At 51.6% G+C, this 23478-nt stretch overlaps 3 protein-coding genes and 1 non-coding gene across 4 annotated transcripts; all 4 read right to left on the bottom strand.

Annotated features, from left to right (window-relative positions):
• Nucleotides 1-1546: 1546 nt before the first annotated feature.
• TMEM95 (transmembrane protein 95) lies at nucleotides 1547-4643 on the bottom strand. Its single transcript, XM_016142128.2, is given in 8 exon segments — nucleotides 1547-3177; nucleotides 3179-3219; nucleotides 3341-3420; nucleotides 3542-3622; nucleotides 3766-3786; nucleotides 3876-3956; nucleotides 4160-4216; nucleotides 4443-4643. Coding segments are annotated over 8 exon segments (663 nt in total). The 5' UTR covers nucleotides 4612-4643; the 3' UTR covers nucleotides 1547-3044.
• Nucleotides 4644-4831: 188 nt separating this feature from the next.
• On the bottom strand, nucleotides 4832-8224 carry KCTD11 (potassium channel tetramerization domain containing 11). The gene has a single exon (XM_016142125.2). The coding sequence runs from the start codon at nucleotides 6857-6859 to the stop codon at nucleotides 6161-6163; it is 699 nt and encodes a 232-aa protein (XP_015997611.1). The 5' UTR covers nucleotides 6860-8224; the 3' UTR covers nucleotides 4832-6160.
• Nucleotides 8225-8350: 126 nt separating this feature from the next.
• Nucleotides 8351-23410, bottom strand: ACAP1 (ArfGAP with coiled-coil, ankyrin repeat and PH domains 1). The gene is given in 32 exon segments (XM_016142120.2): nucleotides 8351-8538; nucleotides 8840-8889; nucleotides 9243-9353; nucleotides 9436-9545; nucleotides 9965-10137; nucleotides 10720-10889; nucleotides 10999-11093; nucleotides 11216-11285; nucleotides 11968-12179; nucleotides 12280-12403; nucleotides 12734-12834; nucleotides 12931-12982; nucleotides 14093-14202; nucleotides 14289-14363; nucleotides 14474-14569; nucleotides 14693-14737; nucleotides 14867-15050; nucleotides 15289-15347; nucleotides 15433-15486; nucleotides 15703-15822; nucleotides 18589-18646; nucleotides 19159-19212; nucleotides 19214-19245; nucleotides 19247-19439; nucleotides 20001-20055; nucleotides 20602-20739; nucleotides 20831-20980; nucleotides 21390-21638; nucleotides 21723-21823; nucleotides 22051-22122; nucleotides 22250-22357; nucleotides 22722-23410. Coding segments are annotated over 32 exon segments (3816 nt in total). The 5' UTR covers nucleotides 23216-23410; the 3' UTR covers nucleotides 8351-8437.
• LOC118604070 lies at nucleotides 13231-13349 on the bottom strand. Its single transcript, XR_004951674.1, has one exon. It is a non-coding gene; the product is annotated as a 5S ribosomal RNA (ribosomal RNA).
• Nucleotides 23411-23478: the final 68 nt, after the last annotated feature.

Consider the following 23478-nt stretch of genomic DNA (forward strand, 5'->3'; position numbering starts at 1 on the left):
CAAGAGGCAGAGGACATAAGGTAACAGTTTCTTAAAGCCCGAGACCTGAAAGTGACCCAGTAACTGTTTTGCCACATTCAGTTGATCAGCCAGTCATGAAACCCAGGTTCAAGAGGTGGATACATAAATCCTACCCCTGAATAGGAGGCATATCAAAGACTCTGGGGGCCATCATTTCAAACTGCTACACCCACAGCAGCCTCCCCTGTTTAGTGAGAGGCTCAGAAAATCCAGCCCTGCCCTGGCAGCCACCTCTGGTGGGTTGGCCTTATGTGCACAGAAGAGAAATACAAACTCTACCAGCCTCTCGCACTATATGTTCAGGAAGAGCTTTCGTAGGGAGGGAACATCAAAGGTTCAGAGAAGGGTCTGGAGTTGTCAGAATGCTTCCTGGCATTTACCATCTGCCAGGCACTGGGGAAATAAAGACATAAAACCTTAAGTAGTGGCTTTATAGGGTAGTGTATGGTGTAGAGGGAGGATGTGTAAAGAAATACTACCACCTGATATAATAGGTGCCACATGAGAAATGCCTACAGAAAGGACACTCTACCCTGCCTCAGGGGCTCAGAAGAGACTTCCCAGAAGAGGTGATGTCTGAGTCAAAGGAGAAGGGCATCCCAGGTATAGGAACAAGCCTGGGCAAAGGCAAGGAGACATGAGAAAACCGTGTTTGGGCAACTACAAGTGATTCAGTCTGGCTTTGGGGTGGGCAGAGCTGAGATACAGAGCTCCAAGGACACATTGGGGCTGGGTTTCAAGAATAATTACAAAGGTAGATCACTTGCTGGTGAGAAGTGGACAAGTGGTATATGAGGGGAAAAGAATGTCCAAGGCATGTTGGCATTGCCATTAGCTTGAAAAAGATCACAAAAGGTGAAGAGGTGGAGGTGGGTTTGGCCATGTGGAGTCTGAGATGCCTGTGAGGCGTTCAAGTGGAGATTACAGTTTGATCTGTGTTTGGACAGGTCTTGCCTGAGGACCAAATAAGACAGGGGAGTGGCTGATCAAGAGCCTTGAATCTCAGGGTCAAGGGACAAGTCTATGGGATATGTACGTCTCTGTAGGCAAGAAAGAACTAGGGAAGGTTTTAACTAAGAGATTATAATAGCTAATAATAAGGGCTCATTACATGTTGGGCACAGTCCCAAGCATTTTATATGAACTTCTTTGGACCTTACAGTGATCCCATAAGGTGAGTACCACTGAATTTCATTGAATTTAAAATATCAATTATAATATGTACCATTATGCCATGACACATCTTCAATTTATGATGGATTCTTCAGAGATGTTAACATTTAAACAGGAAAAATAAAGCTATAGAGTGAATGAAATACATGATCTGCATTTAAAATATGAATAAACAGAAACCAAGAAGTTAACTCGCCAAGGTTCACCTAAGAGAAAAAGTCAGGATTTGAAGCCCAACTCCAAAGCCCAAGTTCTTAGCCATCATTTGATGTTGGACAGGAGGTTGTAAGCTGGTGGAGTTTTAAAAAACCAGCGTGGCTGCTGAGGGTGCAGTGGATTCAAAGAGAATGAGCAGAGTCAGATGGCACATCTGGGTGACAAGTGCAAAGGTTCTAGAGTGGGCTGGGGGGGGCACAGGGCAGGAGGAGGGGGCCACATAGGGAGAGGTCCTTCAAGAATGGGCAGAACTGGTTGATCCACTGTATGTCAGGTGTGAAAACAAGGATAACTCCAAAATGTTGAGCCTGGAAAGAAGGAATAGCATAGGAGGGTACAAGGTAGCTACTGCAGACCAGAGGAGCGCTGTGGTGCCTGGGCAGTCAGGAGATGTGTCTTTTCACACCACCTTGGGCAGTGATGCTGCTTAGCACCTGGTGGACACTTACTAAGTATTTGTCAAATAAATGGATGAATAAATCATATGATCTTGTGTAAGTTGTATGATCTTGCTGTATGGTGTGTGTGTGTGTGTGTGTGCGCGCGCGTTTGTGTGTGTGTAAAATGAAGGGATTGGACTAGAACGTGTAAAATAACATGGAAGGTACTTTCCTGGAAGAGGTAGGCATTCCTCTCCTCTTTTCAGGACCTTTATGGTTACCCCCAAAACAGTGATTCTAACCCTGACTGTAAATTAAATTAACCAAGGCCCAATATGAGACTACTAAATTCAGACTCTGGAGATGGGTAGCTTTTCAAACTTCCCAGGTGACTCTGATGTGCAGCTGGTTGAGAACCCTGGCCCCAGGGCCCCCAGGTAACCAGTTTGAAACCACTAGACTAGGTGAGGGCCAGGATACCTTCTAGGCCTGAGACCTTAGACTTAGACTTGTGTTTGGTGACAGGCCTCTCTTTTCATGTCCCATCTCTCATCCCCCAAACCAAAACTCCTGATAGCTAGGGGACAAACACCAGAGTTTCTCAACCTCATTATTGATGTTTTGGGCCAGATAATTCTGTGTTGTGGAGGACTCTTCTGTGCATTTTAGGATGTTGAGTAGCATCCCTGGTCTCTATCCACTAGATGCCAGTAGCATACCCCTCATCCCCACTAATCAAAGCATTGAAAAATGTCTCCAGATGTTGCTGTCTCCTGGGGTGCAAAATCCCCAGTTGAGAATCACTGTATTCCACTGAGCTTCCCTGCCTCCCACATCAATTGCAGACAGAGGCCAGGCAAGGGTGGAGGCCATTTCACAGCATGTTTACTTGGGCCTGGCAGGAGAGAAGCCTTTGTGGGAGGCCAAGGCTTCACAATGTTAAATGGAGGGAGAGTATGCCAGCAGACTGACTGATGTGGTCTCACTCGAAGAAGTTCTCCAGAACACTCATTACCGGATTCCCAATTAGTCGTAGGAGGGCCAAGAGTTGTTTCTGGGGCAGACAGCCCCCGCTTTCCGGGAACAGGCAGAGGGGGGGTGTGTGGGAGTGGCGGTTTGTGTGGAGGGGATTCTTTCCTTCTGTAGATATTTTCCTGGCATTGGTGACTGTTTTATCTGATTGGTTGAGGGTTGGAGGGGAGGAGCTTTCCAGCTGTGGATGCCTGGGTCTCTGGAGGCCCTCTGACACTGGAATCATGGAGATATCTGGGTTTCAGGGTCTGGAAGACTGAACTTTGGGGCTGGAACTAGGGCAAGCTGGTTCCCACCCCCCAAGGGAAGTGGAAGTTGTGTGTACATTCTCCTTACAGCTGGAGGCTCGGTCAGTCAGCATCTTCATAAGTCACTTTTTGCTTTGAGGAGGTGGGACCTGAAGGAAGACAAGAGGTGGGAGGTCTGGGAAGGGAAGGGAAAGAGGAAGGGTGGGTGGTGGAAGGTACTGGTGGATCAGAGGAAGTGAGGCTTTTTCCTGCCCTTATCCCCCAACTCACTCTACCATGAGGCTCAGGACACCCAAGAGCAGGACAGCTCCAAAGACAGAGAGGAGCAGAATTCTGGCTTCCCAAAGATCATGACTTCCTGCAGGGAACCCAGGAGGCAGTGAAAGATCCTGGGGACCAACCTGTCGACGCTGGGGAAGCCTAAGAACTCAGAGATCTGGGTGAGGTGAGGCAGAGGTGGGGAGTAAGGACCTGGGAAACAGCGCTTTTGGGGCCAACAGTGCACCTCAAAGCCCTCGCAGGTGGAGCAGTTGTACAGGATAGTGCTGCCCCCTGCAGGAGACAGAGGGACAAGAGCTGGGGAGGGGAAATGCAAACTCCACCCTTCCAGAGTATCCCACTTCCTCAGGCTGCCAGGCTCTCCTCCAGTAACCCGAAGCCCCTTGTTCTTGCAACCCCTTTCCTTTTCCACTCACGGCAGGCAGGAGCACAGAGGGCTGAAACAAAAGACAAGGATGAGCTGCTCAGCCATACGCCCGTTTGCCCCAGATCCTAGGCACCCTTTTATCCCTTCCTGTATCAGTACCTTCCCTGGTGTACTCAGGAAGCTTGGTCTTTTGAAGCCATTGCCAATATGAAGGGAGTGAGGAGGGAGACTTTTTGATCTCTAGGGAGGCAGAGAGCAGTAATTTTTTCCCAGAGCCTCAACAATTGCAACTGACCTCCACCCCCTCACTCAGCACTTCCACCATCATGCCCTCCTGTCTCCGCCTGTTCTCCACTCTTCCCTGCCTCCCTAGCCCCTGCCTCTCATCTTTCTCCTTTGTGTCCATCCAAATCTTTAGGTTGTGCCTCCCCCATTGACCTCACCCATGACCCTCAGGACTCTGTGAGTCTTCTCTGTGACTTTGTTCATGGTCACCTCATCTGTGGAGATGGACAAGGACCAGTGATTCCCTCATCAGCCTGGAAGATTCTGGGGTCTCTCAAGACTTTCCTACGGTCCAAAGAAGCTCTCCCAGAGGGAGAGACCGGTGTGTCGAGGGCTGTGGACTGAGGTGACAACTGAAGGAAATAGCTGGGAAGCCACATGTTGTCTTGCTTGAGGCATAGGGATGACTTGCTGGGCCTATCCCTGGATGTCTGGACTTACCTAAGGCAAAGGCTGAGAAGTTCCAGGAGGCCTCACAGTCCTTCCACTGGGCCTCCATTTGGCTGCAAAGCTGAGCCAGGCGGCCCGACAAGTCGCGGGATGGAAGGTGGCAGAAGATACAGGCCTGGGCAGCTGCCAGGAAGACCCCACCCAGCACCAGCATCCACATGAGCCCTGTTGTGGGGTGCTCGAGGGGAGCTGGCCCCACCTAGGTGCAGAATGCTCTGTGATCCTGAGCATTTGCCTGGAAGTTCTAGTTTTCCAGAACAGTTGGAGGTTCTAGAGCATTCCAGAACAGTGCCACTGCTCCATCCCTGGCTGGGGTAAATCTGGGGCCCAAGGACCTGGGGACTGGCACTCCCAACATGGCCCTCAGCAGCCTTTACAAGTTTGTGGTTCCAAAAGCAACTTTATTTTTCTTCTTGTAAGTGATAATAAGTGACTCCCCCAGTGAAAAAGATGTTCATGAGCATCCCGTCCCCTCAGGCCAGAAATCCTATCCTTTCCCATATCCTCCCCCACTCTCCCAAACTCTCTGAGTTAATCTCCTCTCTGCCCTGGGCAGCCTTGGGTCTTCTCCAGCTGTCTCCTAGCAACCAAGAATTCTATAAAGGCCTCCAAGGCCAGGCTAAGCCCAGTGACTTCTTTTACCTCTCACCAGGAAGAATCTAGTGACTCAAACCCCAACAGGCCCCTCCTGCATACGTGGTGATGTGAATGCACATATGTGCATACACACACACATCCCTTATGATTAAACTACTAATTCTTAGTCTGCTCACACCCATACCACATACACACCTGGTGCCCAAACAGTTGCTAGGCAACCCCAAACAGGCCTGGACATGCAGGGACCACAGAAAGACCAGCACACAGATACCATCACTAGCAACATAGATAGGAGCCAGGATGTCAGGGACCCACACATCAGCCAGACACATACTGAATGCACACATATACATATACACACATACACACATACATGAAGAAAGTAAGGCTAGGACCCAAGAAGATGCCACCCTTCTCTGTATGGCCAGCCCCACCATCAATATGGGATTCTTTAAAATACTTGGCTCTCCAGATGGATGCTTCACCCTACAGTTTTGTGTATTCTCCTAGTTCCCTTATGTCAGCCTAGGATGAAGTGTAACCTTTCTGTCTCTTTCAGTAAATAGCCTGGGATACAGCAAAGAATCTCCCTTCCCATCCATGTTCCAGAGTGTTCTGGCCTAGCATTGGTCAGGCCAGGACAAGCCACTCAAGTCTAGGAGAAGTCACAGTCCAGAAGAGCACATTAGAGCGATCCAAATTCCCTCTTCCTCCCAGGCCTTAGTGCCCCTACAGAGTTCTGCTAGACCTAACCTGGGAAGAGAAGGGTCCCCACTTTTTCAGACCCCTGAATACTGAGCTCCCACCAAGGAAACACTGGAGATCCCTAGCTTCAGATAAGAACAAGCCAGGAGAAGCTTTCGTGTCACACCTCTCAGGATAAGCACCAGTCCAGACCCCCGTACCACTTGTGGCCCACAGTGGGCTTGGGTTTCCGGAGGCCTGCCCACATCTAGGTTCCAATCAGGTGCAGTGGGACCCTTGACTCTTACAGCTCCCACAGCAGAGCTAGTAAGAGGCTTCAGGGGAGCCTTCATCCCCTTTGCCGACCCTTTTCTTTCTTCCTATTCCTCAGTCAAACTGAGGGCAGCATTCTCAGTTCTCAGTTCTCAGTGCCGGACAAAGCGCAGAGATCTGGAGTTGAGCAGATCTTCAGGGTCAGGGAAAACGGAGTCTAGACGGAAGCCATGCTCCAGAGCCACCCGCAGCACCTCCTCCAGGAAGCCTGGTGTGCTTACCACTTCCCGTCGTTCTCCTGGCCCCCCAGTCCACAGTGGCTGTAGCCCAAGTCTCCTGTACTCCACTTCGGGGAGTCCTGTGGGGTGCGGTGCCCACTCTAGACGAAAATGTGGGCTTCCCTCTGCTCTCTCCTCATTGACCATACCAAATCGAGCCCTCATGGCAGCCAGACATTCTGGGTCGGTGCAGAAGAGGTTGGCTTGAAAGGTGTCCACCTGGACAGAGCTCAGTTCATAGTGGTGTGGGCCCTGGCGAGAAGAGAAGTGCACCAGGCGGGGACTGGCATCTACATCTGCGTGAAGCAGAGCAGCTGTGGGTGCAGGGGTCCCCTGAGAGGCCTCCAGTTCCCGCAGAGCATCTAGGAGGGGCCGGATCTGGTAGAAGTCGGCCTCTGCCCTGAGAAGTGCTGTCTCCCCATATCCAAGGGGCAGGTCCAGGCGGCCCAGCCGAAGGAAATTGAGAATGTGCCGAAAGGCCTTACCATCTCGGTCAATGAAGTACTGGCCACCTCCCTGGGGGTTGAGGTTGGGGGGCATAGGGGTGCCAGCCTTAAACATGGCCCCCAGCATGGAGTCTGGGAAGCGAGTCAGGGTCTCCAAAGTGGTAGAATACAGTGTGCCCCCCACATTCAGGGTCACAGGGCCCCCAAAGGAGGGGGGCGAAGAGGGCACAGGAGGAGGGGAAATTTTGGGGCGTATTGAAGACACCAAAAGAGAAGAAAAGGCAGAACTTCTTGGGTTTGTGCAGAATTGGGTTGTAAGGTTCAGACTCTAGGTTGAAGGTACCAGTTGGAGTACAAGGTAGCAAGATTCCGGGCTCACCTAGCTATCTGGGTGGTAGGGGATGGTTTCCTGGCGCAGAAACGCCCAAAAGGTTGAGAGAATGTATGAAAAGAACACAGGGAAGCCCAAGAGGGAAGGGTAATTTAGGTCCAGACACATCCGATTCTGAGTGATCAGCGACTCCTTTCTGCGATCTTCCGACAGTGGGTTTCCAGAATCCAACCGGCAGGTGATGGTGGGAAGCACAAAGCCAACTGTTTGAAGAGTCCAGCTTCCGAGTTCTCGGGCAAATCGCTGTCGTAGTGGGCGAGTTCACGCAGGGTTCCGGGGGCCAGAGGTCTGGCCTTGGCCTGGCTCCGGAGCTGGTCCCAGGAGATGGAGGCGGGGCTGCCTGGAGCTGATGGCGGAATTGCCCCTGTATCGGCTGGGGAGCGAGGATGCACGCTCAGTCCAAGCTGCGAGTGTCCGAGTGTCCGAGTGTCCGAGGACTCTGATGGAACAGGCCGGGGGTCTTGGAACCTGGGCGTCGCCGCCTTACCGGAGTGTTGCGGCAGCCGCTGAAGTCCTCTCCGCCCCCAGGAAGTGGCCTCAGGGCAGCGGCTGGGGCCCTTTAAGGGACAGCTCCGCCCCCCTTGGCGCCCCGCCCTCCACCCCCGCGCGGGGCTCGTGCTGCTCTGGTGGAGGTGGTGAACCGGAGACACGGGGTGGACTGGACGGGCTGGACAAGCAGAAGCAGCAGGGGTGGGGTCCAGAGGGTGACTCAGTTGCGTCGCTCCTGATGTAGCCGTGATGCCCCGTTGGCTCCAGGTGTGCACGACCTCACGTATGCACCTCGGCGGAGGCAGGAGTCCCCAATCCCGCCACTTTGAGAAAATATGGCGTGGGCTGGGGCTTGGGGACTGTCAATTCCCTTGTCACTCCTGTCAGGAATTCCCGAGGGGGCGGGTGCTGAGCTGCCGCATTCCCTGGATGCCTCCAGGCCGGGGTGACCCAACCAGCCTCTCTATCCTGGCCTGAAGCCAGCTCCCCCTGAGAGAAGGCCGGCTTCAGCCCACGCAAGCAGCCTCTCCCTGGTGCGTAGCCTGAGCCTGAGCCGGAGAGCCCCGCCCCATGGCCTCCAGGTGCTAGGGCTGAGGCTGCAACTTCTACTTCACTCCCCGGGAGTCACCCCTTGTGTGACTCGGGTCTCACAAACTCCCATACACTCTGCACTCAAGAGCCGCAGAGCCCAACACCTTGCTGGCCCGGAGGTGGTAGCCGATAAATGAACTATGAAGGGAAGAGCAAAGTATAAGGGCTTTAATGGCAATGGAGTCAGCAGTGGGAGAGTAAGGGCAGGGGTTGCAGGCTCACGAAGGCCTGAAATCAAAGCGTGTGGAGATCATGACTACGGCGGCTTAGCTTCTCTGGGTCGTCTGAAGCCATGAGGGAGAAGTCACGGAAGATGTCCAGATACGTCTCATCTCCTGAGGGGAGGGAGGAAGGGCTGGGAGTCCACAAATGGGCCCTAGCATGGGAGAATATGCTGGGGCCAGCTGGTCCATCCTGGTAAGAGCATGGGTGTAGGAAACACCTGCACCTCAGGGCACAGCCCTCACCTTTGTTTTGCGGCCCTGGTGCCTGGAATGTGCTTGATTCATATTTGTTGAATAGAATTAATATAAATAATATAATTGATGAAGATGGACATGAGGGGGACAGATCACCAGGGGGCCAGAAGCCCAGAGTTACAATGTTGGGCCTAGTGAGGTGGGGTGAGTACTTTACCTGTCTGGCCCTGGGCTGCTTCGGCCTCTCTCATCTTTGCCAACCGTAGCCTAAAGAGGAGGGAATTAAGGAATGAATGACAATTTCCTTAACTCTTCCTCACTCCAACTTCCCATCCTTTGAGCAGGTGGTTTATTCATTTGTTTCCCCAGGGTATAGTGCTTAAAAGATGCCTGACAACAATGTTGATGAATGATGCCTTCCAGGATGAGCTTTTCACCCTCCAAAACTGCCCGCCTCCTTCCTACTCCATGCTCCAATCAACACTTGGAACAACATGTCTCTCGCCCTGGTCCAGAAGCTGACCTCGCCAGTACCCAGGCCTGGCACCTTCAAGCCTCCCCATGAGCCCCACCCATGTGGATGGTGCAGGTGCTAGCCCTGCCCCCTCAGGCATCCTCACAAGGTGACGATGTCAGCATTGGCTGTTTCCATGGCGATAGTCAGAGGGTCTCTGCCTTCAGAGTCCTGAGCTCCCAGGTCAGCTCCCCGTTTCAGGAATAGGCAGGCCAGCCTGGAGAGGATAGTGAGGTTCAGTCAACAGTTTACCCCATCTGAGCCTTTCTCCCCAAGGCCATCATTGCTGCCTCTCCTACCCAGTATGCCCAAGAATGGTTGCGTGGTGGAGTGGACCCCGGCCGTGGCTGTCTGCCTGGTTCACGTTAGCCCCATTCTGAAGGAGAAATTCACAGGCCAGAAGAGAATTCTGCATCGAGAAGTGGAGAATGGGGAGAGAGTGTGGCATCCTTAGAGGCAGACTTAAAGATATTTTAGAGTGGGGTCAGTTCAGAGGGCGGGGTATGGGATCAGGAGTGTAGGGGTACAGCTAGGTGTCAGGCTCTGCTCTAGCTTTTTACATGTATTCATACATTCTATCCACAGTACAACCTAATGAGGTATGGGATCCCTTTTTACATCTGAGGAAACTAAGGCACAGAGAGATTCATAACTGTAAGTGGTGAGAGCCTGGATTCAGATCCAGGTTGTTTGCCTCTAAAGCACACACTTTTAGCAACCAGGCTCTCTATTGGTATTCCCTATGGGGTAGGGGTAGGGGCAAGAAAGTCTGAAGTAGGGAAGGAAAGGAGCATTAGGGTGGGGTGGGGAGGTTGGCAAGACCCTCACAGTAGCTGTGGCCTGGATCAGTGGTGTGGCATTCTCCTGACCCACATTGACCCAGTTGACATCGGCTCCATGAGCGAGGGCATCAGCCATGGTGGGGAGGGATGGAGGATGCCCAGCAGCTCGAAACAGCAGGGCCCCAGGATGCAGACTGCCCAGGTTATCAGAGGGTGGTTCTGTTAGAGAGAAACAGCTTTGAGTCTGGGAAGAAAACCCTCAGCAAAGTCCCCTGATGCTTTAATAGGACAGGTCACTTCCTGATCATGGGGAGGCCTTCAAGATTCTGGGGACTGTAGTGGGAAGTAGAGGTAAATGTAAATGTATGTGTGGGTGCCCCTAGGATATAGAGGCTAGAAAGCATCATTAACCTCTTCCTGTCCAAACACCCTGACTGGCTGGGATGTTGTGGGTGAGCTGACTCACTGAAGGTCTGCCTTAGCTCTCTTGGCTCCCTGTATTCTAGCCAAACTTACACCCTCCTTCACAGGCCTTTGGAGACCCTAGCTCATTCTCAATCCTGACTTTTCTCATGCTGTTGACACATAGTCCTCCTTGCCTATTCCCAGCCCTATGTGCCTTCCCATTCTTCACTGTAACCCCCAGAACTCTTGTCTTCTAAAACCAGTGCTGGTGTGGTCTGGCCCCTCTAAAGTTCCCAAAGGGAAAGCCTAGGTCTTACACTCTGAACTTCCCCACCAGGTTTTGCACAGTGCTGAGCATATAACAGGTGCTCAACGAATGACCAACCAACCCTATACCTGGCTTTGATCTGAAGTTCCCCGGCTGGGGCTTAATGGAAGGTTTTGGGGGCACAGGAGGCAGCCCCCTTGGGGGGCCCCGGCCACCTCTTCGCCCTCGAATCTCAGGAAGCTTGGTCAGGAACTTCTTCTCTACGTATTTGGCATGAATCCAGGCCTCCTTCTCCTGCCTGGAGGGGTGGTAGGGGAAGAAGACAACAGTCTTTCCTCCTCCCATTCTAGAACTTCCTTTCTTCCTGTGAAGAGGGCAGCCCCAGCCTCTCCCCACCCCAGCCTCACCGGGAGCAGCTGGGTCCTGGCTTCTTCACAGCCATGGCCTCCACACGGGCCTCATAGATTTGGTTGATGACTACATTTCCCAGCTCACACATAAGCTACAGGCGGCCAAGGCAGAAGCAGAGTCAGGTGGGGGTGAGCGTCTGAGCCCTCAGGGCTCTGCAGCCCTGTCCTCACCCCACTCCACACCCCCATACTCTTCACAAGACCCACAAGTCACCTTTACTAGTTCTGGCTCCCATGAGTCAAGTGTCAGAGACCGGACTTTGGAGAAATGAACTCCAAGGCTCCTGGAGGAATAGGGGGAAAGTCAGGCCTTATGTGAGGCAGTAGCTGTGGGGAGCCACTGCTGCTCCTGAAAAGATTTGGAGACAAAATCCTGTATGGGGGCCCATGTAGAAGTGCTAGGCCAAGAGGCAGCAAGGCAGCTGGGGCCATGTGGCCTTGACCTGCATCTACAAGAATCCTGCTTGTTCACCATCCCTCTTCTCCTTTCTTCTCCTAAATTTTATTTTAATGGTTTCAACCTCTTCAGCCATCTCCCTCTCTCTTGGCACTTTGGCCTGGACAACAACCCTTTCCAGCCATTCTCCTTCCCTTCTTCTAATAGAATGACTCAGGATGAGGACCATATAGACTTGCTAAGGCCTCAGAATCTCTTTTCTCTCTGTTCTTTGTTGTCTCCCCCACCCTCAGCATCCCTAACCCCACATCTCCTCCAATCAAACCAATAAACTCCTCTTGGTGTCCCCCAACCCTGACTAGACCAGAACACCAAGGGGCTGAGCCCCCCTGGGTTTAACTTATGCCCCACGGGCTTGGTCCAGGCCTGTGCCTGGTGACTGCCAGAACATAAGAGGAAGCCAGGGCAGGGTAGAAAGAGAAGAGCCTGTGTAATGGGCTCTTATCTTGGTTCCTCCAACACTGTAGCCAGAAGGAATGGGGCCAATGCCTGGGGCCTTGGGGAGTGACCTGTGGATGCCGGAGCACTGAATGCAGAGGGTGACACCAAGGTTGATGCTGGCCCACTCAGGGGCTGGTTCTCGGCAGTCGCAACACTGGGCATTGCCATCCACACTCTGTACCTGAGCTGCCACGTGCCCCACTCCACCAGGCTCCCTTCCCTTGGTCGTCCCGCCAGAGCCCAGGGTGGCAGCGGAGCCCATGCCCAGGTGTCCTGAGCCCTGGAGGAGACAAGGGGAAGAAGGAGTAGCCACAGGGCCTAGGGGAAGGGATGCCCAATATCCCTGGGCAGTCTGGGCCTACACCCCCATATTAAGGTACCTGGCCTGGACCCCGGGGGCTGTCATCAAGGTGAGCCTGGCTGAAGGCTGTGGCAATGCTGCTCTGTACAGCGCTGATCCATAGCTGCAGGAGGCGTTCTGAGTCAGCCTGTAGGAGGCAGGACCTGGGCAGGAGATGGGATGGAGAACAGAGGGGGTCTAAGGCCTAGGGAGCATGTGGCAGAATGAGCAGGCTGACATTCAGCTAGTTTTCAACTGGTATCAGTCATACTGAAATACTTTTGCAAGAGTTGGTAACATCCTTCTAAATATTTCCTATCACCCTATACCCTCCCCACAGATTGCCCTACAATACAGCCACCAAAGGGTTAATGCCTGGGGCTGCATGGGAGGCTTCCAAGTCTCACTCCAGTGATGCCTTTGTGATTGGCTCTACCTTCCAGTTGGTAAAGATGCAGAGATATGAGAGCATCATCCCTAGGGATTATACTTACTTGCTGGGGGATACCACCTCAAAGCAGAACCTCCTTTCCGAGTCAGGACAGAGCTTCACTGTGCAGAGACGAAGGTCATCTACCACCACAGTCACAGGATCCTGGCAGGGGAAGGTGATATACGGGCAAATATCCAGCCAGCTACAGCAAGGGCTGAGTCTTCCTAGGCCGAGGCCTCCAGGACCCAGGCTACCCACCTTGTACTTCTTCTGATAAACCAGTTGGTTGCTCTGAATAGTGAACCACCGTCTGGAGGAGGTAGAAAGAGAGTTATGGACATAGGCAGCATTGGGATGAGGCTCAGAACAAGAACAGCAGAAAGGCTGTGCCCTTTGCCCCACAAGGATCTTGCTGAGAGGAGAGAGACCTGGGCTGTCTGTCTCGTGAGATGTTCCAGAGGAGGGTGGACAGTTGTGCAGATGGGGACATCTACTGGGTGCTATTCATATCTTGGACAACTTAGATTTGATATATTTATTTATTTATTTATTTTTTTAAGCCTACAGCACCTGGTATTCCCAGGTGGTCTCCCATCCAAGTACTAACCAGGCCCGACCCTGCTTAGCTTCCAAGATCAGATGGGATTGGGCGCGTTCAGAGTGGTATGGCTGTAGACAGATTTGATATATTTATGAAGACAACTTTCCAGCAGATGACAATAAAATGCCTTTTCTAATAAATAAGTCTATTGCTACAATTTTTTAACAGATGGCAGTATCTTGGAAAGGGGCTCTAATTTCTAATTTGCACAAAGATCCCATGTGGGCTGGCAGTGGACCTAGAAGCAGGAGTGAGTCAGAGTAGATCATCACTCTGCTCTGCACCCTGCAATGGCTCTTCATTTCCCTTAGCATTGAGCCCAAGTCCCTAGAGAAGCTAATAAGGTGGTATCATAATTCACCGCCCTGTCCCCCCATTAGCTCCAACTTCCTTCTCCCTCCCTCTGTTCATATTCACAGCCTCCTTTCTATTTCTCTGAACACTCAGGTTTCTCAGGACTTTGGTGCTGGGCCCTCCTTCTGCCCAGAACATTCTTCCCCCAGATGTCCTTTTCAGTCTCCGCTCAGAAGTCATGAGGCCTACCTGGACCACTCCATTTAAAATTGCAACCCCTCATCAGCTATCCACATCTCTTTCTTTACTATTTTTTTCCTCTGGCACTCTTACCTTCTAATATAAGTATACTAACATAACTTAATTTACTTAATTTTTACATTATTGTCAGTCCTTGCTAATAAAATGTAAACTCTCTGAAGGCAGGGGTTTTTGTCTGTTTTCCCTTGCTGTGCTTAACATCCTATAACCACTCAAAAATATTTAATTAAATGAGTTTGGCTAATTGAGGTGTCCTCTCCTCACCTGCTCCAGGTCTTAAATGCATTGCTGGCCCGTTTGAAGAGATGTCCTTCCATGACCAGGCCACCAGACCCTGCCTTTAGGCTTGGCTCTGGCTCCTCCCCACCCAGCTCCTGAGGGGACAGAAGGGTCCAAGGGCAACTTCATGGGTAAAAGCAAGGCCCTAGGCCCACCTTCTCACCCATAGCCCAGCCCTTACCTTTTGTTTCAGCAGTACATGTCTCTGCTCCATGTCCCTCTTCTCTCGAGCTGAATTCAAAACCAGCTGGTGCAACTGGGCATAGGAGAGGCATCTTAGATGGCCCTGGCCTCCCCCGACTAGGCCAAAAAAGCTATATCAGAGCCCAGTACCCTTTACCACCTGTCTGCTCTATGGGGCCCTACCTGGGCGCCCAGCTCCTTGCGATACTGGGCCAGCCGGCTCAGCTCCTCGTGGCCCTGCTGGAAATGGGTAGCCTGGGCCTCCACCAAACGCAGCACCTGGGGCGGCCAAGGTGGGCAGATGGAAGAGCTGAGGAAGGACCCCTCACTCTTTCCCTCTTCTGTCCTGCTCTCCATCAGCAGGATCCTCCCCACCTTTCCCTTGCCACTACTACAACTCACAAACTCCATGATGTCAAACTTCCTCTTGTCCTCAATCACATTGATCTGAGGGCCCAAAAATACCTCAGGTCAGTCTTGAAAACATAGTGCCCCCTCCCATTGCACACCAGGGACTCTCCAGGCTCATGGTGACTGAGCCCTTGGTACTCCAGGTAGACAGGTTGGGGCAGGCACCTGCAGGGCATAATCCAGTGCCCGTCCCCGGTACCCAGCTCGAGCAGTCTTCAAAGCAGCTCCTGCCTCTTCTGCTTCCTGGATCCGGCGCCTGGGGACTTCTGCGTTGTGGGTAAGAGCAGCCTCCAGGCTCTCGGCCCCCCGCCAGAAATCCCGGCGAGCCTCTCGGAAACCCCGGAGACCTCTATGGGTAGGGGGATAACAAAGAATCCCAACTACACCCATTTGCCTCCAGCAGCGAACTCCCAAAAGTAGGCCCACTCATAGCCTCTTAGCCTCTGTACAGTCAGAACTCCAAAGGGGTCCTTGAGATGGGGGATAGCAATCAGGCCATCAGAAACTGCTAGTCTTACAGCTTCATTCGGGGAGGCCCCTGTGGTATTGGGAAGAGGGCTGGAGGACTGGTTTCCCTCCCAACTCACTCCTTGACCAGGGTTTGGATTTGCTGCTGCAGCGTGTGCTGGGTGGCATCTAGAAACTCCTGAGGGGAAGCAGAAATTGGCAGGTAGGGGTCAGGTCAACAGACAACCTCGTTCCCCCCACCAGCCCTACTGATCCCCACTCACTGAATGGCTATCCAGCTTGTGGCTCAGGCTCTCAGTGAATTTGTCTAGACATTCCTAGGCAAGAAGAGGCAGAGAGAGAGAGAGAGTACCAGGCATGGGGTAGTAGAGCCCTCCCCACTTCTAGACCCAGCACTACGGCTGAATTGGATGGTAGCCCCAGATTATCTCTGGCCTGGAACCTGCAGACTCCAGACCAACCCTCCCCCTGCTTCCACAGGACCTCTGCTCATCCCAGACCCCATCCCACCCTGTTTTGGGCCCTCTACATACCGCCATCATGGGCTCTGGTGGACCCAGGCGGGCCAGATCACAAATGCCAACAATGAAGGCACGGCCAGCAGCAAGGTAATGACGCCCACTTTCCAGGAGGCCATTACCCAGCTTGAGGAGCTAGGAAGCAATAGGGAGTCATGCTATGTGCCACCATAGTCAGTGGCACCTCCACTCCTGTCCCACTTTGTCTTCCCTTCCCCAGAGCTATGACCCTCCTTCCCAACCTTGCCTACATGTCTCTGCAGCCCAGTCTAGCTCTCGCAGTTTCTAACACAGACTTGGTACCTTCTCATCTGAGTTACTTTACTCCCACTGTTCTGTGCCTGAAACAAAATTCCTCCCATCCTGTCACCAAAGTCAGTGTTAGCTTCGTCTCCAAAACATCTTTTTCTGGCCACTCCCACACATCTCTCCCTGCCCTGCCCCAACTGCTTGGATCCAGAGCTCCCTAGAAACTTCACCCTCATGCACCATTGGCTCACAAGAAGTATGATCTACCTAGTTGGTGTTAAATTCTACAGTACTTACTGTCTGGACTTATCTCATTCTGTGCCCATTTAACATTTCCTCATAAATATTAAGCAATCACTATGCCACAGGGTCAGGGGGAAGATGGCATGCTAGGTTACTCCTAAAGCCCATTCTACCTGGTCCTAAATAGCAAACACGGAGGCTTGATAAGCAAGGAGACAAGTGACTAGCTTGAGGAGTGTCTCTCTAGAAGAGCCAGGTGGCTGAGCCAGAAGCCAAAGTGAGGTCTCCTCATCCCTGGCTCTTGTTACCTGTAAGAACTGCACTGCCCCTAAAGTAATACCACTTGGGTCTGGCCTAAGTCGCCATATCTGGAATGGAACAATTGTCTGTGAAGCCTGTCAGTTTAGGCCAGTAAACTGTTGTTGAACTGAAAAACACTTTTTAGGACTAGTGAAAGTTTCAGGGAAATGTAACTTGACTTGAGATATCTAGCAGGGTCAGTAATGGTCAGGAAACTGGCCACAATCAGACTTTTCCCTGTATCTGTGACATGGGACAAGGAACCAGATACTCACAGCGCCATTGTATGGAGCTAGGGGACTGTGTGTCCAGTTTTTTCCTTATTTACCCCTCCCCCATATATCATAAACTTTCATAAGATTGAACTAGTGACAAACTGATACATCTATACAAAAGAATGATACTCAGCAAGGCAAAGGAATAAACTATTCATCAATGAACTATTGGTAATAAACTATTGATGCTATTGATATGTAAGAGTGTGAATAAACTTCAAGGACATTATTCTGAGTGGGGTAAAAAAAAAAAAAAAGCCAGTCTTTTCGAAAGGTCATATACTATATTGATTCCACTTATATAACATTCTAGAAATGATAAAAGTCTAGAGATGGTGAAGAGATGAGTGGTTATCATGGATTAGAGAAGGGAGCAGGGAGGGCATCATTACAAAGGGTAGTACAAAAGAGTTCCCTTGTGGTGATAGGACTTTTGTTATCTTGAGTATGATGCTAATTATAAGAATAAAAGTGACACTTGATAAATGTGTCACTGAATTATACACAAATTTTTTTTTAAAGAGTATGTTCAAGACAGGTAAAATCCATATAAGCTCTGTAGACAGTTCATTGCATTGTGCCAATATCAATTTCCTAGTTTTGGTGGTATACCATAGTTGTATAAGATGCCGCCATCAGGAACAGCTGGGTGGTGGGTATGTGGGACATATCTGTATTATTTTTGCAACTTCTTAAGAGTTTATAAATTAATTCAAAATAAAAAGTTTAATTTAAAAAATATATTAATTGATCATCCACTTCTAGGCCATGATATAGTCACTGGGGATTGAGCAAAGACAACATAAAAGTCCCTCAAGACACATTTTCATGAGGAAAAACAGACAAGAAAAAAATCAGCAACTGTGACAGACACATACTAAGGTGAATCCCGATGACTCCCACCCTTGCACAGTCCTCACCCCTTGAATGTGAGTGAGACCTGTGACTTGCTTCTAACCAGTAGAGTAGGGCAAAGGTGATGGGATGGCACTTCCATGATTAGGTTATGCCACATGGCAAAGGTGATGGATTTGCTCCTGTGATTACATTCTGATATAAACTGATGCCATCTTGCCAGCACAAACAAGGCCTTAAAGAAGAAAGCTGCTATGAAGCTTACAGGGCCACATGGCAGGGGACTTGATGGCCTTGAGGAGATAAGGGCTTCAGTCCTGCAATAGCAAATCCTGCCAACAATCATGTGAACTTGGAAGAAAACTCTGAGCTTCATATGAGACTGCAGCCCCAACCAACACCTTGACTACAGCCTGTAAGACTCTGAGCAGAGGACTAGCTAAGCTGTCCCTGACTCATGACCCACAGAACCTATGATAACAAATGTATATTAAGTCATTAAATTTGCAATAATTGGTTATATGGAAATAAAAATATAATACAGCAAGTAAACATATTGAGATAAATGCTGTAGAGAAAAATAAAGGGGATGGGAGTGTATTTATGTGTACATATACATGCATGTGCTGTTTTATAAAGTGGTCAGAGAAGGCCTTACTGTCTTGTATTTAGAGTTTTACAAGTTTGTCCTCCATAGTCAGTCTATGGACTCCATAGGGACAGAAATAGTCTTGCTCTCCCCAACTGCCCAGGGCCTGGCATAAGGCAGGGTTCAAGAGCTGACTGGATAAGTCCACAAGTGACTCTTGTTTTCCAAGATCTTGACCTCCTTGAGGGAACAGAACCACCTCTGTGTTTCTATGTAACCCCCAAATATCTACCCCACATGATTAGCATTCAATAATTTCTAAGATTCATTCTCCACATCCAACTTTCTCCCTGGCTCCACCCCTCTCATCTTAATCTGATCCCAGGTCACCTTTTCCAGTCGGGTCTCCAATTCAGATACTTCAGCTTCCACCAGCTCTATAGAGGCTCTGGGAAAGGAGAAATGGGGTAGGGAACAGAGCTTGAGTCTGCCTGGTTTGTTTGCCTTGGCAGGGTCATGTTCAGGGTTGGGGTAGGGAGTAAAGGGTACAGACAGAAAAAGCTGGTGAGTTAAGAAGGTCCGCCTACCTATCCTGTCTTGCTCCCTCATTCCACAGTGTGAGACATACTACAGCCCAGGCCAGAGCAGGAAGGGTAGAAGGAGGGTGGATGTGGCGAGGGCAGGAAGTTGCTAACCGCCCAGAGCAGGTGCTGGGGGAGGGGCAGGGGTCCCAGTAAGAGGGAGGATGGGTGTGAGAGGCTGGAGGTCCCCTCTGGATTTGATAGCAGAGGTACTACTTTGGCCCACAAGCTTGATCCTGTCCCTTTGAGACCTATTCCCTGTTAGGACATCTAGTCTGGGGAAGTGTGTGTGTGTGTGTGTGTGTGTGTGTGTGTGTGTGTGTATCTTGAGGTAACTTAGACTACCCTTCCTCTGTCCCCCAGACCTGCACACACTTACCGGAAGCGAGGCGAGTCCTTAAGACACTCTTCGAAGTCCAGCTTGACCGTCATCTGTTTGACCGCTATGGAGCCAGTGGTCCCTGGGGGCCAGGCGGGTGGGGATGCAGGTAGAGGCACTTCTTGCCCCGGGAGGGGCGTTGATGAAGAAGGAGGAGAGGGTCCTCTCCTGGGTAGAGCCTAGGGGGGGTCCGCAATTCTTTTCCCAAGGGAAAGGGGTGTCCTAGGAGGAGCTCTAACCCCTACACTTACAGGCAGCTCTGGGAGGGGCAGAGGCGGGGCCTAGGCAAAGGAGAGGGGCCAGAGATCAGAGAAGCCACAGCCACGCCCTCAGAGACTATCTGCTGTCACCTTCCTGCTGGGGGCTGAGTCTCTTTGCTTCTTTCTCCTTTACTGGCTGAGGTTTGGAAGTCTGGCAGATATAGGTTCAAATCATGATTTGGTCACTTAGATGTTATGTGACCCTGAGCAAGCTCTCTGATTCCTGTTTCCTCATCTGGAAATGGGTATGACAACCCTGCAGGGTTGTAAGCATTAAAGATGGTATGGTTGACTGAATCACACCTATCATTGTCATCCTGCTGCAGTTGGGTCTTCTTGGACTCCAAGGTTCTTCTTGAGTTCAGTCCCTCAGACTACTCCAAACTTTCTTCTCTGCTCTGACTGCTTGCGGTTTCCTGTGTATGAACTTCCCTCCCTCCTCCCCTCTCCTCAGTGACTGAGTAGGCCCAGCCTGGGTCCCCAATTCACAGCAACCAGACTCTTGCTCTTCTTTTTATTTCCTACTCCTAAGGTGGTGAGGGCAGGGGAAAGTTGGCTCCCACCCCATCTCCTGCTGGCTACATTTTCTGTTGTTTGGTTCCCTTCTCCTGAGTCCATAGAAGCCACAAGGATTCATCTGGAGAGAGAAGGGGTCGGGTTAGTGTTTTCTTGCAGCAGGAATTAGATCTGGCTCATGCAACCCCCAGATTCCCTAGAACCTACCCTCAGCCTCTCTCCCTCCCTGGCCAGTGCAGGCAGCTTCTTGCCCCTGCCTGGGCTCACGTCGGCACTGGTTTTGGTTTGGGGAGTTTTAGTTGCTTCCAGGTTCCCTGCCTGAGCTTTCTTGGCTTTGGAAGTTCAGCCCTCTGGATGCCAGATACTGACACCAACCAGACTCTGCTTGAGACCCACTGTCTTTGGAAAAAAGGGCAGTACCAGGAGTGGGGTGGGTGGCAGAGAGGAGTCAGGGAAGAGGCATGGGGCCAGCAGGTGGTGCCAAGCTGGAGGGGGCAAACCCCTCTGAGCCTCTCTGGTTCCTTTCTGTACACTGTGGGCCTTGCACACTAGGATGGTTAGGGCCTTAGCACCTGTTGCTTATCTACTGGTCTGAAAAGAGTTGGGGTTGGGGGATGGGAGCTTGCCAAGAGCCAAGCTCAGTGAGATGGTGATCTGGTGCCCTCACCAGGCTGCAGTGGTGTCACTGTCACTCTCAGAGAGTTCTCGATGGCCTTGTGATCCTGGAGGGGGCTTCCCATGTGGTCCAGCAAACGGACCTCAGTTCTTATGGAATTCTCACTCACCCTGTTCAAGCTTGTGGAGCCTGGAAGCATCAGGGGATCAGAGTTGGGGAACCCATCAGTCTGTTGGTTTTCAGCCCTCCTGCCCCCAGGCTGACTAGACCCAACTCTCACTGTTCTGATGCTCATCTTCCGTGTCCTCCTCAAGCTCTGGGTGGGGACAGGACCTCAGGTATCTTCCTTTGCTATAATACTCCTTTCGTTGCATCTTGTCCAACATGATGGTAGCTGAAGCTGGGGACAGATTTCTGAAGGTAGAGGAATCTGAGGAATCACCCAAATCAGTTTAAGTCTTACGGCCACCTAGGGTATCTAGGCCCCCCAGGTGTCTACTTTACCCCCCACTCCACCACAGGGGAGAAGCTCAAGCCCCAGGTTCTCATCTCACTTCTATTACCTCCCATTTTAGAAAACCTTCAGTGACCTCTCCATCCCTCATGGCTCTCTTGGGCTTTCTGTTCCTCCTCACCACCCACCCTTCCCTGGGGACTATCCAGATGGGGAATCCACCCCAGCTGCCCCTCTGTCCTCCCTGGGGTCACCTCCTAGTATTAACTCCCCCTCAGGCAGCAGGGCCTTGGGCTGATTGATGCCGACTGAGGAAGACAGGCTACAGTGGAGAGAGCTCTGGGCTACAATTCCCTTGAATACCTGGGGTCCCACCATAGCTAACCCTGGACTTCTGGGATGTGGTTCCTGGTCGTCAGGCCAATCTCATCTTTGACTTCTCTGGCCAGTCCTCCTGCCCAGCCTCTCTCTGCAAGCCTGGGTCCTGGGTCCAACATCATACTTCGACCACCACTGCCCCTACTGACATTACCCACATTGCTGTTGTTATTATCCAGTGGCAGGTTTTTCTGATTCTTGAGGAATTTTCCTTCATTGTAGTGTGCCTTGCGGCGCTTCTCAAAATCACTGGAGTCTGTGGGCCAGTTTAAGAGCTCAGCTTTCCTGCCATGCTCTCCTCAAAGATTCACTCCACCTCCCCTTTCCATTCAATCCCCACCCCTCATCTCACATGTCTTTGAAAAGTTGTCTGAAGACCCTGAGCTTCTGTTATCACCATACTGGAGGACCTTAGGGCAGAAATTGTCCACTGTTGCAAACCTGAAGGGGAAGGAGACTAGTTGGGGGCAACAAAGGGAGAAAAAAACAATGGGGGCAGGTGGTTGAAAGGGCCAAGCTGGCTGACTCCCCAACCTTGGTCTTGGCCTGATGGGTTCTGTAGTACCTTCCATTTGGGGGGCCAGAAAGCAGAGCTGGCCCAGACCCCAGAAATCCGAGGTCTGAGGAAGACACCCTATATCCCTACTGATCTCTGGCAAGGCTCTCACCTCTCTGTTAGTGCTTCTGGAGTCACTGTGTGGGATGACCCTGCGAGCAGGTTCTCATTGCTGTCCTGCAGCCTACAGAGGGGGGAAGCAGTACTGAGAGGCGGGCACCAGGTAGTATTCAGTCCCTGAGGCCTCTCTGCCTTCCCCCCAATCCCTTTCCTTTGAATAGGGAAGTGAGTCTGGTCTGAAGGTTCAGCACCTGTGGTAGGGAGTGCTGGGCTCATCCACCTTCATGAATCCATAGTCCTTGTCAACAGGGTGGTAGGTGGCCACAATATTCATTTCATCCCAGTGCTGAGATTTTTTCCTAGGGTGGGGGAAGGACACAAAAAAGAGGAGGTAACCTTCAAGTAACCTTGTCTTCCCAGGCTTCCCTAATTCTTTCAGTCATTCAACAACATTTTCTTGTACCCCCCTGCAGTTCCAGAGGTGTAAGAGGTTGGGGTTGGAGTCACACCTAATTATAATCATGTACTATGTAGCCAGAGTTTATCTGGTACCTGCTGCTTTCCCAAAGACTTGGAAACAGATTTCACACTCACCTGCCCTCACCTACTCCCACTTTCAGTTCTCAGGACTCCGCACCTTCCCTCCTTTCTCCGCCCCCTCCATTGTCGGGAACCCCTCCCTCCCGCCTCAGCGCCGCTAGCCTGCTTATCTGGGATCCTTACTTTTCCTCAGTGGGGGATTTATGCATCGAGGTGGAGCTACTGTTTTTTAGGATGCTCCGGGGCCGATTTTCATAGGGTTTGTGGTGGTGTAAGCAAGTTGACCCGGAGCACGGACTGGATCCTGAGTTGTGTACCCCAGGACCCTCGGACCCAAGGCCAGACGTCCGGGATATGCTTGTTCCAGGAAAGGGGGTATTAAATCCGCCAGGATATGTGCCACATCCAAGGCTGTGGCTTGCAACCTCCCCAGGATGTTGGGTGGGCTCGGAACCGAGGACTGCTACCACCCCGGAGGGCCAGCTAGAACCAGGACTGCGAATTACGACTCCTCCGGAGTGCAGAGGGTGCCCAGAACCGTGAGACAAGACCACTCCGGAGGGCAGCCCGGAGCCTGCCTCGACTCCTCTGGTGCCTCCTGGCACTCCCCTGGTTGCCCCTCCAAGGAATTCCCGATTGAGGCCGCCAGCAGCCCCCAGAGAGTCCTGCTTCTTCATGACCCCACTAGGGGGCCACTCTCAACTACCCCACCGCGCCTTCCTGCTCCACATAGCCTCTCCCCTGAGGCCCCGCCCCCACCGCGGAGGACAGGGTATGCTTGGGTCTCTCCTCCCACTATGTTCCTTGGAGTCCCGGTGGGCAGAATCAAGACTATATGGGGACCTTGAGCTGTGAGCCCCTCCGGTTGCTCCTCCCCTTGTGTCCCACCCAAAAATCTTATTTCTTTGTCTCTGGGTTTTGTTCCCGCCCTTTTCCCCCC

This window comes from Rousettus aegyptiacus, unplaced genomic scaffold (genome assembly GCF_014176215.1).
Source record: "Rousettus aegyptiacus isolate mRouAeg1 unplaced genomic scaffold, mRouAeg1.p scaffold_m13_p_6, whole genome shotgun sequence".
Taxonomy (NCBI): domain Eukaryota; kingdom Metazoa; phylum Chordata; class Mammalia; order Chiroptera; family Pteropodidae; genus Rousettus; species Rousettus aegyptiacus.

Bases quoted from the DNA above. Each gene is read 5' to 3' on its own strand.
- KCTD11 (XM_016142125.2), bottom strand. From the start codon at position 6,859: ATGCTGGGGGCCATGTTTAAGGCTGGCACCCCTATGCCCCCCAACCTC.